This window comes from Nicotiana tomentosiformis, chromosome 5 (assembly GCF_000390325.3).
Source record: "Nicotiana tomentosiformis chromosome 5, ASM39032v3, whole genome shotgun sequence".
Taxonomy (NCBI): Eukaryota; Viridiplantae; Streptophyta; class Magnoliopsida; order Solanales; family Solanaceae; genus Nicotiana; species Nicotiana tomentosiformis.
Window position 1 is genome coordinate 12,148,056 of NC_090816.1, and position 15,224 is coordinate 12,163,279.

The 15,224-nt window shown below is 35.1% G+C and overlaps 1 protein-coding gene across 1 annotated transcript; it reads left to right on the forward strand.

Moving 5' to 3' along the window:
* Positions 1–2,363: 2,363 nt before the first annotated feature.
* LOC104107720 (peroxidase P7-like) lies at positions 2,364–5,478 on the forward strand. Its single transcript, XM_009616599.4, has 4 exons — positions 2,364–2,651; positions 3,249–3,440; positions 3,548–3,713; positions 4,791–5,478. The coding sequence occupies exons 1-4, from the start codon at positions 2,439–2,441 to the stop codon at positions 5,183–5,185; spliced, it is 966 nt and encodes a 321-aa protein (XP_009614894.1). The 5' UTR covers positions 2,364–2,438; the 3' UTR covers positions 5,186–5,478.
* The last annotated feature ends 9,746 nt before the right edge of the window (positions 5,479–15,224 follow it).

Consider the following 15,224-nt stretch of genomic DNA (forward strand, 5'->3'; position numbering starts at 1 on the left):
CATTAGGCAAAAATTGTGAACTTAGATTTTTAGTGCATGAATCAAAGATATGTTAGGATCGGGAATCCGGGTAGTCAGAATCTAGTCAAATAACAGATGACAATAACAAAGACAATGGAAATTGATAACAATGGCAATTAAAGCAGATACAGAAGAAATCAATTTAACGTGGTTCGGTCAGTGTGACCTACGTCCACAAGCGAAGAGGAGCAATTTCACTATAACAATAAGAGTACAAAAGAGAGTACAAAATTAGAGTAAATACTCTAATTAATCCCAAATACCCTAAGAGAATAACCTCACAAGATCACTCCAAAGAAAGGGTTCACACAAGTGCTTCCCAACACTAACTCTCATACAAAACACTCTTAATAAATGAGGAAAGGAAGAAACAAAAAACGAAGACTCGAGTCTTGTTGGTGTGTCTAAAATGAACTAATGGCCTTCCCTTTTATAGTTAAAAAAGTTTTGGCCTCTTAGGTGTAAAAGAAGAGATACAATTGTGCAAATGATGTCCATCATACAATGCAATATTTTTGGGTCCCAAAGAATATTGTCAACAAAGTCTACACTTTGCAAAGATGCTTATGCTTATGTGAGATGTACTCCATTAGCCAAAATATTAGTCATAATTACAAAATATTTTTAGGATTTGAATTTCATAATCTTACATAGATAACGTTATAGGGAAATATATATGATGCAGAAAATATTATTACAAAAAAGAAGAGTCTTAAATTGGTTTCTCCCCTTGCTCTAGCTCTTGTCACTGTATCTTGTTACTGTCACCTTTAGTGATGGGAAAAAAGGAAAGAGAATATGGTAACCTCAATAGGTGGTGGGAGGACTAGTTTATAGAGGTTATTGCTTAATGAGGTAACATGTGAGATTTTTTCTTCATTAGATATTGATTATATGCTTTTACATAGATTGAGACACACATAAAATAATAAAAATCCAACACAAATAACGAATTTGAACTTATGCATCACGATCGAGTCATTTATATAGCAACGACAAGTAAATTTGTGCGTAAATAGTGATATGATAAAATAATATTAGTCGGTTATTACTTATAAATTAAACTACACTGATCGTGTAAAGAATATTTACGCTCTCTGTATGTATAACTTAAAATCTTTGAGAAAATCTTTAATCTTTCTTGTTTTAGCTTTCCCATTTTCCAAATCAAGGATTCTAAGATAATTCTAATTAACTAAAAGTGGATTCTTTAATTAAACCATGCAAAACACAAGTCAATGAATCTACTTTAAGTGATAATTGATGTCGCAAAAGTCCACTATGTACCTTTAATATTCTCCCCCTTCTTTAGTCTTTACCAAATCATAAGATAATTGTGTTTGTTTGGATTTTGGGTCCCTTCCTTTGACAAATTACATATCTAACTCCCAAAAATTCAAACTTTCTTAATTCCTTGTACTTGTCACACAGTTATAAGTTATACCTGGATCTCGTGTTATTCGACTTTACCATTTAATTATCAAGAAATCAATCAATTTGCAGTTCACCTAACAATTTTAGTTAGGTGCACTAACAGAGTAAAAAGATTAAGTTGACTAATAAAAATTGGTAACTCTCAATATCAAGCTTGTACTTAAATGACATAAACAACTAGAAACTCGAGAGGATCGCCTTTGGAGAAGCGTTTGTCGGTAACCAAAGCCTCACTCTGATTATGTCGTGGGACTCACTGAATTCAATCTATGAACCCGTTCCTCACCCTCCTTCCAATCAATCTACTCTAATGTATTCAAAGACAGGGAAAAGAAGGAAGGGATTGATCGCCAACTTAAACAGATCCATAACCTGCTTCCATTTATTCCGAATGAGGGAATTAAGACGGTATATCAAGAGTAATAACTTGCTATAACAGTTACATTTCATTGATGATATAAAAGTTCTTTATATATACTCCATCAATATCAATTTATGCGTTTTACTTTCTTTTTTAGTCCGTTTTCAAAAATATGATAATACAACATCCTTATCATATTTAGTAAGTTTTTAATTTAAACATTCTCATTTTACCCTTGATGATATTCTTTTATGACAATGACATGTTTAAGACCTCAAGATTCAAATAATATTTCTGGTATGCTATACGCACTTTTAATTTAATGCCACAATTCTAAGAGTTATTGTTACATTCTTAAACTTCGTGTCTTAAAATAAAATATAACGAGTAACTTAATTAATAGTTATTCTTGTTTTAATTACTTTTTCAAACGTAGGAAGCCATGCAAAATTTAGTCTTTGTGTTAGCTGTTAGGTAACCTGCCGAAAACAATTACCTTGAGAGTGCTTTCTCTACTCTATAAATACTTGACACTTCTCAACATCCTGTGCACAACACACTTCTTTCCTTAGATCTAATTAAGGACTTTAATTATCCCTTTAATTAAAGTCAGCTTTCTCTAATGGCTTCTTTAAAGATTAATGCTATTGTTTTGTTTATCTTTGTGAGCTTACTAATTGGAAATTCATCAGCTCAACTTTCAACTGGTTTCTACTCAAAATCTTGTCCTAAACTTTATCAAACTGTGAAATCTGCAGTGCAATCTGCTATTAAGAAGGAAACTCGAATGGGTGCTTCTCTTCTTCGTCTATTCTTCCATGATTGCTTCGTCAATGTAATCTACTATCTTCATTTCCTCTTTCTTTGCTTTTCTCTTTTCATTTGAGTTCAATTTTTATATACAAACGGTCAGTGGCGGAGCCAGAATTTTCACTAAGGATGTCAAAAAATAAAATAAATAAAGACACGAAGAAATCAAGGGGGAGTCAAGATATAGTAAGTAATATATACGTTTAAATTTTTTACCTAGCTACATAATTGTAACTTTTCGAACGAATGGATATCAATTGATACCCCTTGGGATAACGTGGCTCCGCCACTACTAACATTGAAATTTTGCTTACACTAAGGCTACCTAGAAGATAGCCATAAGTAATCGTCTATAAAAAGTGAAACTTAGTAACTTAAAAAAAACAGGGCATTACATGTTAAGTAACATATTAGTAGAATATATTTATAGTCCGTCAATATATATAACTTAAATGCTTTTATTTTGCACTATTTTACTGTTTACTTTTTCTAACTGTATACATAGATTATCAACTAATTATATATAGTTATACATATATTATATATCCGTCGGCTATTTTTAGCTTAAACGGTTGGTTGAACGACTATTTAGATTAATTCTTCTTTAATTATTTCCTTTCAGGGATGCGATGGATCGTTACTCCTTGATGACACATCAAGCTTCACAGGAGAGAAAAGGGCTGCTCCAAATGTCAATTCTGCTAGAGGATTTGAAGTTATTGACAATATCAAATCTGCTGTTGAGAAAGTGTGCCCTGGTGTTGTTTCTTGTGCTGATATTTTGGCCGTTACAGCTCGGGACTCTGTTGTTATTGTAAGTTTTAATTATATTTTCAAGACTTTTTCAAGTTAAGCAACTGCATTTTAAGTTTATATTCTCATATAAGTAATTTTGTGACCTTATTATGTATATATATGCAGCTTGGAGGCCCCAATTGGAATGTAAAATTGGGCAGAAGAGATGCTAGAACAGCAAGTCAAGCTGCTGCAAATAGAAGCATTCCTCCTCCAACTTCTAACCTTAATAGACTCATTTCTAGTTTCAGTGCGGTTGGCCTTTCCACTAAGGATATGGTTGCCTTATCTGGTTTGTTCTTTTTTCCCTAATTCCCTCCTGTTTAAATAATATTTAAATTATATACATGAACAATGCAAATCTTTTTAACACTATTAATATAGTTTAACATGTTATAGCATGTCGCTTATCATTCTAGGTTATCGGTCAATACTTAACGAATAGAGTTACTTGTAATTACCTTTTAAGTAACCTAGTAGGGTTCTCTTATACTTTTAGTGCACAGATCTTACGCTTTTTATAGTAGTGCTTGTTGAGTTGCTTAAATCTCGACTATTTTATCGGATACCTACTGCCTCCTTTCAGCAATTATACCGAGCCTTTCCACCAGCATTTATCCTAGCTTGCCATATTCCCCCCCCCCCACCCCCCCACCCCACCCCCAAAAAAAAATAAAAAGGAAAATATACTCTCAATCCATAAAAGCTGATGGAATTACATTTAGGGGTTGTTTGGTTGGAAATAAGTTATTCCAAGATTAATTATCTCAGGATTAGTTATTCCACCTTTTCATGGGGATAAAAAAATACTACAATCCCAGAACAACTAATCCCGGGATTAATTATACCGCAGTTTTCTACAAATCAAATATGGGATAAACTCTTCTTAAATTTAGTCCCGGAATTAATTATTCCTTATTTCTCATATCAAACGAGCCCATACAGTACTTAGTTTAAACAGATTTCTTATTATGGATAAGCTAGATTTTTGAACATACAAGTTATATTAAAGTATGTTCATCTCAACTCACTAAATCTAGCGTATTTATATTAAAACAAGTAATCACAAATTAAAATTCACACAAACAAAAAAATTGACATTATAAATGTCCCCTGCTTAGGCCTAAACACCAATAATCCCTAAAGAACAGAGGAAAATTTTGAAAATTAAAGGGCAAAGATCTCTTTTAACCCGCGGTCAATAATATTTATATCTGGTAGCAGTAAAAGTGTATAAAATTTGTATATAACATACATAAATGAATATTTATACAAAAAAAATAAAATATTTTCAAATTATTATTTTAATAGCGGCTATACAAGTTCATTTTTTAAAAATTTAAACTATGTTTATGTTTATGTTTGACAGGGGCACACACAATTGGACAAGCAAGATGCACAACATTTAGGGCACGTATATACAACGAGACCAATAACTTAGATGCATCATTTGCAAGAACTAGACAAAGCAACTGCCCAAGAAGTTCAGGTTCAGGGGACAACAGTTTAGCACCACTTGATCTTCAAACTCCTAACAAATTTGACAACAATTATTTCAAGAATCTTGTTAACAAAAAGGGTCTTCTTCACTCTGATCAGCAACTCTTTAATGGTGGATCTGCCGATTCGATTGTGACATCTTACAGTAACAATCCTCGCAGTTTTAGCTCTGATTTTGTTACTGCTATGATTAAGATGGGTGATATTCGTCCCCTTACTGGTTCTAATGGAGAGATTAGGAAGAACTGCGGTAGGATCAATTAATGTTGATTAGCATATTTTGTGTGTGTGTGTGTGTGTGTGTGTGTGAACTTTCCCTTGTGGACCGGGTAAGGTTATTTTTTTTGTGTGTGTGTGACCTGCAAACTTTGAGACTTCTTTATATATTTTTACAATTTTTTACTTTCCTTTTAAGTTTCTTGCTTAATATGCAGGCTCAAATGTATGTTACTCTGTTAAAGCTTCAAAGCACAACTTTTTCTAGAGTTAAGGACTGTATTTGTATCATTATTGGAATATTCCTTGTGTTTCAAATTAGACGAGTTATTTACTTTTTAGTTTGTTTCAAAATAAATGACATATTTTTAAATTTGAAAATAATTCAATTTTAAACTCTTCATTTTACCTATTTTACCCTTAATGAGAAGCTTTTATAACCACACAAATATTATGGCCCTACAAAGCTTTCACCCCTTAAGCTTTTAAGACCACAAGTTTAAAAATCTTTTTTTTTTCTTAAATTTCGTACCGAGTCAAACTAACTCATCTAAATTGAAACGGATAGGGTATTATGAATAAAAATACCTTTTTTGTTAAACAAAGATATATTCCTGCAAATTTATTGGTATTTCACTGAATAATTGCAGCAACAAATACGCACTAATAGCACCACTATTTCGATAGTAGTGTGGTTTGATTAGCCTGGGAGGCATTGATACTTGTCTTTAGCAAAAAAACATTATTTATCATAATCACAATCTTCCAATTAATTATCACTTTTAATTGCTTCAAATACTTGAAAAATGATAATTTAGCATGCCAACTAAAACTTAATAGTCAGGGGTGGAGTTAGAGTGTCGGTAACAGGTTTGGCCGAATCCAATAGCTTTGGATCAAACTCTATATTTGTCTTTAAAAAAATACTAAATACTCCCTCCGTTCACTTTTACTTGGCGCATTTTGACTTTTCATGCCCCTTAAGAAATAATAAATGAAGTGCATAATTTACCATGATACACATATTAATTGATGCATATTTTATTGGATTTAGAAAATAATTTGAAATGAGTAATAAATACTGTAGGCATAACAGGAATTTTTTTTTGTCTTCTCTTGATATGCTTAAAGTGACAAGTAAAGATGAAAATCTATTTTTAGTATACATGCAAAGTAAAAGTGAACGGAGGGAGTATGTACAAATTATTAATTTAGAACTCAGTGACTTAAAGAGATTAGAATTCTAAACCCATAAACTTAAAATTCTGACTTCGTCTCTGCTTGTAGCACCGGTGAGAGTCTACTACATAATATGTTCACGTTCTGCCTTTTTCCTTTAAGAAAATAATTTGGCTTGCTATGGTACGCTAGTGTAACGACCCGACTTGTCGTTTTAAGAATTAACGCCCCGTTCTGTGACTTAAGGTCTCGAGCAGCTTCGTAATATGTATTATGACTCGGGGGTGTGGTCGAGTTTGATTTTCGGAAGACTCGGAAATAAATTGAAAGAACAATTCTGATTTAGAAGCTTAGATGGAAAGAGTTGACCGAGGAGTTGACTTTTGAGCAAACGACCCTGGAATGGAATTTTGATGATGTCAATAACTTCGTATGGTGATTTCGGACTTAGGCGTATGTCCTTATTTGGATTTGGAATTTCGTAGGACAATTCAACGCATTTTGGTGAAAGTTGAAAACTAGACTATTTTCGAAAAGTTCGATCGAAGGTTGAATTTTTGATAACGAGGTCGAAATCCGATTCTAGAAATTGAAATAGGTCTGTTATGCCATTTATGACTTGTGTGTAAAATTTTAGGTCAATCGGACTTGATTCGTTATGTTTCGGCATCGAATGTAGAAGTTGGGAATTTCATAATAGACTAAAGTTTCAAGTGAGTTTGCATAAGATCTAACTTCAAATGAGCATAACTCTCATGATACGAAATGTTATATGATGTATTACCTATCAAATGAAAGATATTTGAGTCTAGTTTCTAACGCTTCAAACCGTTCGTCATTTGGATATTCCTATAATTAGTTATGACCAAATTACCGAAGGCTAAAAAAATGCGATTCGATCAAATCTGCGATCGTAGAATAATTATGCGATCGCGAAACAGCTTCTGTGATCGCAAACTGGTCGCAGAGTGGACCAGAACAGCACAGTTCCGGGCATCGATTTTTGCGACCATTGTGCGGCCCTCATACCTATTCTGCGGTCCATTATGCGACTGCAGACCTACTTTCGGAGGGTTAATTTTCCTATTTTCATAACTCGACCCCATTTTAATAAATAGCCTTTTGGGCTTATTTTGGGGAGTTTTTCTGAGGGTTTTAGAGAGAGAGAGGTAAGAGCATTAGAGAGAAAATGAGGAAGCCTAACATTCTAATCATCCAATCTTCAAGAATCAAGGAAGCTAATCATAAAATCTTTATCTAAGAGGTAAGATTCAACCCCTAGTTTTCAAATTTCGAGTTTGGGATAAAAGATTGGTGATTGGGAGTATAATTCTTAGGTGTACGAGTATTATGTTTATATGCTTGTACCAATAAGATTTGTGGGAAGATTGTTGAGATCAAATAAATAAAGATTGAGTTGTGGAATGAAGGAAATCGTGTAGAAGAACCTTGTAACCAAATTTGAACACCTAGTATTTGATAAATGCTCAAATGAGCTGAAATCATGAAAATCTTCCTAATTATAGCTCACTTTTGTTATGTTTCTAAATAGATTGAAGTTGCTGGATTTTCGGAACCTCGTAGTAATGTAAGGAAGGCTCAAGAAAGATTGGAGCCATCCGGAGATCAATTCACGTGAGAAAGCTATTTTGGAATATCGACCTAAGTTCAAAAAGGTAAATATCTTGCATAACCTCGAGTGGGGGAATTACCTCATAGGCATCGAGTCTTATGTGCCATTTGTGAAATGTGAAAAGCCGTGTACGCGATGTGACGAGTACGTACTCAGGCTTATATGTACAAAATATATTGAGTTAAAGTCTTGGGCATATTGTGTAGTAAAATGGATAATTGTTGGCATTTATAAAATCATCCACTTGCCATGCCTCAATTCGCGTTTGTTGAATTTATTTTTGTATGATAATTTGAGGTGATTATTACTTGTATATTTATGTGAATTCCGTGAATTTGATGATTTGATATTTCTTAGAATTTAATTTCATTATGAATTTTCTGTCTCAAATAATTAATTAAACAAGCTTAAGAAGGAGTGTTAGTATAATTATCAAATTTGGATTAATGAAGGTGTTGCCCTATGCTGATTATTTTTCTATCGTTGTTGATTGTTTTTAAGGTTTTATACACATTGTGTGGAGTCTTGGGCTATTTGTTGTGAAATTAATTAATTTTGTTATATCTTTGGAATTGGTTGTGGCCATTGGGCAAATCGTGATATGAATTGATTTTGTTATGTTGACATGAGAATATTCCGTGTAAATTGTTGTGCTATTTGAGTTATTATTTTGAGGATATAAGAGTGGCATTCCAGAATTGATATAATATGGGTATAAGGGTGGCATTTCACTATAGGAGCGATAAGGGTAGCTATAAGAGAGATAAGGGTGGCTATAGGAGCGATAAAAGTGGCTATAAGAGAGATAAGGGTGGCTATAGGAGCGATAAGGGTGGCTATTGATATTGTCAGGGCAGAGGGATAAGGGAGGCTATTAAAGGAGTGATAAGGGTGGCTATAAGAGAGATAAGGGTGTCTATTGTCAGGGATGATATGTGATGATGATGTTGAGTGGTTGCATTGGTAATTTTTATGTGATGTTGTGATTTTTCTTGTGTTTATTTTTATACCTTGTGCAAGTTAAAATTGGGAGCCTGTGGCTATTGCTAGGCAGATCATGAAAAGAAATATGGGCAGGAGGTACCGCGAGTAAATAATGATGATGTTGGCACGTGAATTGTCCGTGCAGTTGAGATATGAAACATGTGCACGAATTGCCGGGAAAATATGATGGTTTTATTTTCGACACGTGAACTGTCCATGTAGATTGATATGAAAAGTGGGCACGAGGTGCCGGAAAAATATGATGATTTAATTATGGGCACGAAGTGCCGTGAAATTATGAAAGTGGGCCGAGACCCTTGTTTACAAAAAATATAAAATTGGGCTGAGACACGTACTTTATGATTTTAAAATGAGGTGTCACATGGTGAGTTCTATTTGAAAGAGATTTATTGAAAGAATTATATTTGAAAGATACTTATTTGAGGAAATTATATTTGAAAGAGATTTATTGAAAGAGTTATATTTGAATGATATTTATTTGAGAAAATTATAATTGAAAAAGAGTTATTTGGAAGAATTATATGTGAAAGATATTTATTTGAAGGACTTGATTTAATTGAGTGTACTTGTATTTACTATTTGTTGAGAAATATTATTAACGGTGTTCTTATTGCCCTGCTGTGCATATCACTGATTGATTTGTGTTGCCCTTATTGTTATTTGTTTCCTATTATTCTGTATATTATGTTGCACAGGTTATTAGACTAGTGAGTGTCTTGGCTGTACCTCGTCTCTACTCCACTAAGGTTAGTCTTTATACTTACTGGGTACCGGCTGTGGTATACTCATACTACACTTCTGCACATTTTTGTGCAGAGCTAGATATTGAAGATATCAGACCCGGACAGAGTTAGAGTGGGATCGCAAGGATTCAAGGTAGAGCTGTTTGATCGTCGTAGTTCATTGGAGTTTTTATTTTTATTGTACTGTTAATTATTATTCAAACAGTATTGAGTATTTGATCCTTGAGATCAATTCATGTATTCAGTTAGAGTTCGTGACTCAGTATTACCAGTCTTGGGAGATTTTCATATTAGTTTCCGATGTTAGTTGTTTTGTTTTAAAAAAAGGCTTGAAATGTGATTATAATCGGCTTACCTAGTCTTAGAGACTAGGTGCTATCACGACGCATGAGGTGGGATTTTGGGGCGTGACAAGTTGGTATCAGAGCTCTAGGTTCATAGGTTCTACGAGTCACGAACGAGTCTAGTAGAGTCTTGCAGATCGATACAGAGAAGTATGTACTTATCTTCGAGAGGCTACAGAACTGTTAGGAAATTTCCACTTCTTTCATTATTATCGTGCGGAATTTGTTGAATTTAGAATTTCAGCCTTTGCATCTCTATTCTCTCACAGATAGTGAGGACACGTGCTACCGGGTCAGCAGAGCAGGCATCCGCGCATACTACTAGGGCCGCAAGAGGCCGGGGTCGGGGTAGAGGCCGAAGAAGGGCACGTGTCACAACTAGAAAATTGGTTAGAGGGGCAGTTGAGGAGTCGTCAGTTTCTCCAATCGGGGGACATGCAACAGAGACACTTGTTGTTACCCCCAGACTTCACGAGACTTTAGTACAATTCCTAAACATGTTTGGTACATTGACTCGGGCGGGATTGATCTTCGTTTCACCAAATATTTCACAGGTTGGGGGAGGAGTTCAGACTCCTACCGCTCGTACTCTAGAGCAGCGAATTTACATTGGTCAAGTTCTGGGTGTAGTACCGATACAACCTGTTATTCCTGTTCAGCCTGAGGTCAGGCCAGGGGCATCAAAAGTAGAATAAAAGAGACTTGAGAGGTTTAAGAGGTATAGTCCACCTACTTTCAGTCGCACAACTTCAGAGGATGCCCAAGGATTTCTAGAAAAATGCCACAGTATTCTCCGCACTATGGGTATTGTGGAATTGAGCAGAGTTGCCTTTACTACATATCAGCTGTCAGGCGCAGCGTATCAGTGGTGGCAAGTTTATGAAGAAGGTAGACCAGCCGATGCAACACCACAAACTTGGGCTCAATTTTCAGAGATATTTTTGAAAGAGTTTGTTCCCCAGACTCTCCGAGATGCGTGGCACACAAAGTTTGAACGGTTGTGTTAGGGCACTATGACAGTGTCAGAATATGCTATTAGATTCAGTGAGTTGGCCCGTCATGCACCTATCTTGGTACCTACAGTCAGAGAGCGGGTTCGCAGATTCATTGAGGGGTTATGATCTTAAAATATGCATGGCTCGAGAGTTGCAAACTGATACTCCATTTCAACAAGTAGTGGAGATTGCGAGGAGGATTGGGGATGTTCTAAGTGAGGAAAGGGAGTCTAAGGAGACCAAAAGGTCTCGAAGCTCTGGAGGGTTCAATCGATTTTACTCCTTAGCTATGGCCCATTATGGCGGAGGCTCGAGCAGTCGGCCAACTCAGTCCGCACATCTGATTACTCGGGGTGCTCCAGTAAGTTCTTATAGTGTACCACCTACATGAGATTCTTATAGTGGTTATTCCAGTTATCCGACACAGATTTAGTACGAGCAACCGCGACCTCAGAGGGGTTGTTATGAGTATGGTGATACTAGGTACATTATGAGAGATTGTCCCAGACTTGGGATGTGTGAATTTTATCAGAACACTTAGGCTATGGGCCCCAATGCAGTTACTACCCCACGTGCACAACTATTTTGGGGTGGAGGACAGGCGGATAGAGGGTGCCCTAGAGGGGGAGGCCCAGCCCGTTAATATATTTGCTATGGTGTGGCTGAGGCATCTACACCAGATAGTGTCATTACAGGTATGATCCTGATTTGTTATAAAAGGATATTTTCCCTTAATTTGATTCGGTTCTGAATATCGAGGCAAGTCCTCCTAATATGCTCCACTCATGAGTGAGCTTCGTAATCCTGAAATCTACTTATATGAATACTCTTGTTAGGAGATTATATGGAGATAATTATGTCTATCATTTTGTGTTGGTCACCAAAAATAGTTGTGAGGCTAAACGTGACTTTTGTTAATCATTTCTGTGAGTTTGATGTATTTTTCGGATAATTGATTTCAATTATGAATTATATTTCCTACCGGTATGAGGGTTCATTATATGTTGTGATTTTGTTTAACAGAAATTATTTAAAAGAAGAAAATGTAATGTTTCGATTGGCACGATGTGCATATTACTTGTGATTCAGAACTGAGGACGAGATCCTCGCATTTTAATATGATTGGATATGTTTAAATCGGGCTACGAGCCGCGGTGAAAGTTATATAATGACGAGATCCTTGTGATAAAAATTTATGTGTTTAAATTCTCCCTTGTGAAATTAAATTTGTACTATAGTACTTATAGGGAGTCATACCTGTTAGGCTTATTTAAAAATTCCTGTATGAATTTCTCTGTGCATAATTTGCCAAATTCGTGTTGTAATTATGGATTTTTAGCTTACGAGGTGAGTGCCTAGGTGGCATAAAAATATGACTCGTTAATTTGGGTAAATAATTATGAGGTATTCATGCCTCGTGTCTCGTTGTTAGTAAAGTGGAGGGTTGGAATTAGAATTTTGTTGACATGAGGTTAATTGGCGATGTTGTAATCGATTATGAACAACTATTAAGACCAAAGATGTGGTTATGGGCATACATATGATGTGTTTCATGTACAGATATCATTATGATAATGTAGTGCTTGTAATGCTAAGATTAATGTTATTGATATATACATTGTGGTGCTTTGTTAGGCTGTGGATGTGTTGTTAGGAGTTATTTTGGTGTTGTTCTGGTAGGTGGATAGGTCCAATTACAAGGGAGACTCTGCCGAAAATTCTAAAAAATTTGGGAGTTAGTAAAATTTGGGGGAATAAGACGTGCGAAAGAAGAGATAAATTATGTTATGTGTTTAAGGGCGGACTCTACTTCTCATTCAAGGGCTAATGATCCTAAGTGGGGGAGAATGTAATACCCCGAAATTTTTTTGAAGTACTTCAACACTATCAAAAAAGTTGATGTGTGCATAGGCACGAATTGCTATAGCCAGTTGAGACTGATACCGTGCGTTGATGTGAAAATCAGGCATTTTGAAAATGTTTGGAGGGTAAGAAATTGGTTTTAAAGTTTATAAGTATGGATAAAACAAATAATCTCAACTGAGATGGTATTGTCGGACCTATATTAAATTGCGGAAAGTAGAATCACCCACGAGTATGTGTGTAAGAATACACTCAGTAATTTAATGTCCTTAGAAATATTCTTGGCACGTTCGAGGACGAACATATGTTTAAGAGGCAGAGAATGTAACGATCCGATTTGTCATTTTAAGAATTAATGCCCCATTCTGTGACTTAAGATCTCGAGAAGCTTCGTAATATGTATTATGACCCGCGGGTGTGGTCAAGTTTGATTTTTTGAAGATTCGAAAATAAATTGAAAGAACAATTCTTATTTAGAAGCTTAAATGGAAAGAGTTGACTGGGGAGTTGACTTTTAAGCAAACGACCCCGGAATAGAATTTTAATGATGTCAATAACTTCGTATGGTGATTTACGACATAGGTGTATGTCCGGATTTGGATTTGGAAATCCGTAGGACAATTCGACGTATTTTGGTGAAAGTTGGAAAATAGACGATTTTTGAAAAGTTCGATCAAAGGTTAAATTTTTGATAACGAGGTTGGAATTCGATTCTGAAAATTGAAATAGATCCGTTATGTCATTTATGACTTGTGTGCAAAATTTGAGGTCAATCAGACTTGATTCGATATGTTTCGGCATCGAATATAGAAGTTGGGAATTTCATAATAGACTAAAGTTTCAAGTGAGTTCGCACAAGATCTAACTTCAACTGAGTATAACTCTCATGATACGAATTGTTGTATAGTTTATTGCCTATTAAATGAAAGATCTTTGAGTCTAGTTTCTAATGCTTCAAACCGTTCATCATTTGGACATTCCTACAAGAAGTTATGACCAAATTACCTAAGGATGGAAAAATATTCTGCGACCAATTCTGCGATCGTAGAATAGTTATGCGATAGCGAAACTGCATCTGCGACCGCAAACTGGTCGCAGAATGGACCAGAACAGCCCAGTTCCAGGCACCGATTTTTGCGACCATTGTGCTACCAGCATACCCATTCTGCGGTCCATTATGCGACCGCAAACCTTCTTTCATAGGGTTAATTTTCCTATTTTTATAACCCGACTCCATTTTAATAAATAGCCTTTGGGGCTTATTTTGGGGTATTTTTCTGAGGGTTTTAGAGAGAGGTAAGAGCATTTTAGAGAGAGAAGGAGGGAACCTAACATTCTAATCATCCAATCTTCAAGAATCAAGGAAGCTAATCATAAAATCTTTATCTAAGAGGTAAGATTCAACCCCTACTTTTCAAATTTCGAGTTTGGTGTAAAAAATTGGTGATTGGGAGTATGATTCTTGGGTGTAAGAGTATTATGTATATATACTTGTACCAATAAGGTTTGTGGGAAGATTATAGAGATCAAATAAGTAAAGATTGGGTTGTGGAATGAAGAAAATCGTGTAGAAGAACCTTGTAACCAAATTTGTACACCTAGTATTTGATAAAATGCTCAAATGAGTTGAAACCATGAAAATCTTCCTAATTATGGTTCACTTTTGTTATGTTTCTAAATAAATTGAAGTTGCTAGGATTTCTGAAACCTCGTAGTAATGTAAGAAAGGCTCAAGAAAGATTGGAGCCGTCCGGAGATCAATTCACATGAGAAAGCTATTTTGGAATATCGGCCTAAGTTCAAAAAGGTAAATATCTTACATAACCTCGAGTGGAGAAATTACCCCATAGGTATCGAGTCTTATGTGCCATTTGTAAAATGTGAAAAGCCGTGTACGCGATGTGACGAGTACGTACTCGGGCTTATATGTGCAAAATATATTGAGTTAAAGTCTTGGGCATATTGTGTAGTAAAATGGATAATTGTTGGCATTTATAAAATCATCCCTTTGCCATGCCTCAATTCGCGTTTGTTGAATTTATTTTTGTATGATAATTTGAGGTGATTATTACTTGTATATTTATGTGAATTCCGTGAATTTGATGATTTGATATTTCTTAGAATTTAATTTTATTATGAATTTTCTGTCTCAAATAATTAATTAAACAAGCTTAAGAAGAAGTGTTAGTATAATTATCAAATTTGGATTAATGAAGGTGTTGCCCTATGCTGATTATTTTTCTATCGCTGTTGATTGTTTTTAAGGTTTTATACACATTGTGTGGAGTCTTGGGCTATTTGTTGTGAAATTAATTAATTTTGTTA

What these genes read in the sequence shown, in the direction of transcription:
- LOC104107720 (XM_009616599.4), top strand. Translation starts at nt 2,439, where the DNA reads ATGGCTTCTTTAAAGATTAATGCTATTGTTTTGTTTATCTTTGTGAGC. An exon ending in TCCATGATTGCTTCGTCAAT is followed by an intron (nt 2,652 to 3,248) that starts GTAATCTACTAT and finishes ATTTCCTTTCAG; the next exon opens with GGATGCGATGGATCGTTACT. An exon ending in CTCGGGACTCTGTTGTTATT is followed by an intron (nt 3,441 to 3,547) that starts GTAAGTTTTAAT and finishes ATATATATGCAG; the next exon opens with CTTGGAGGCCCCAATTGGAA.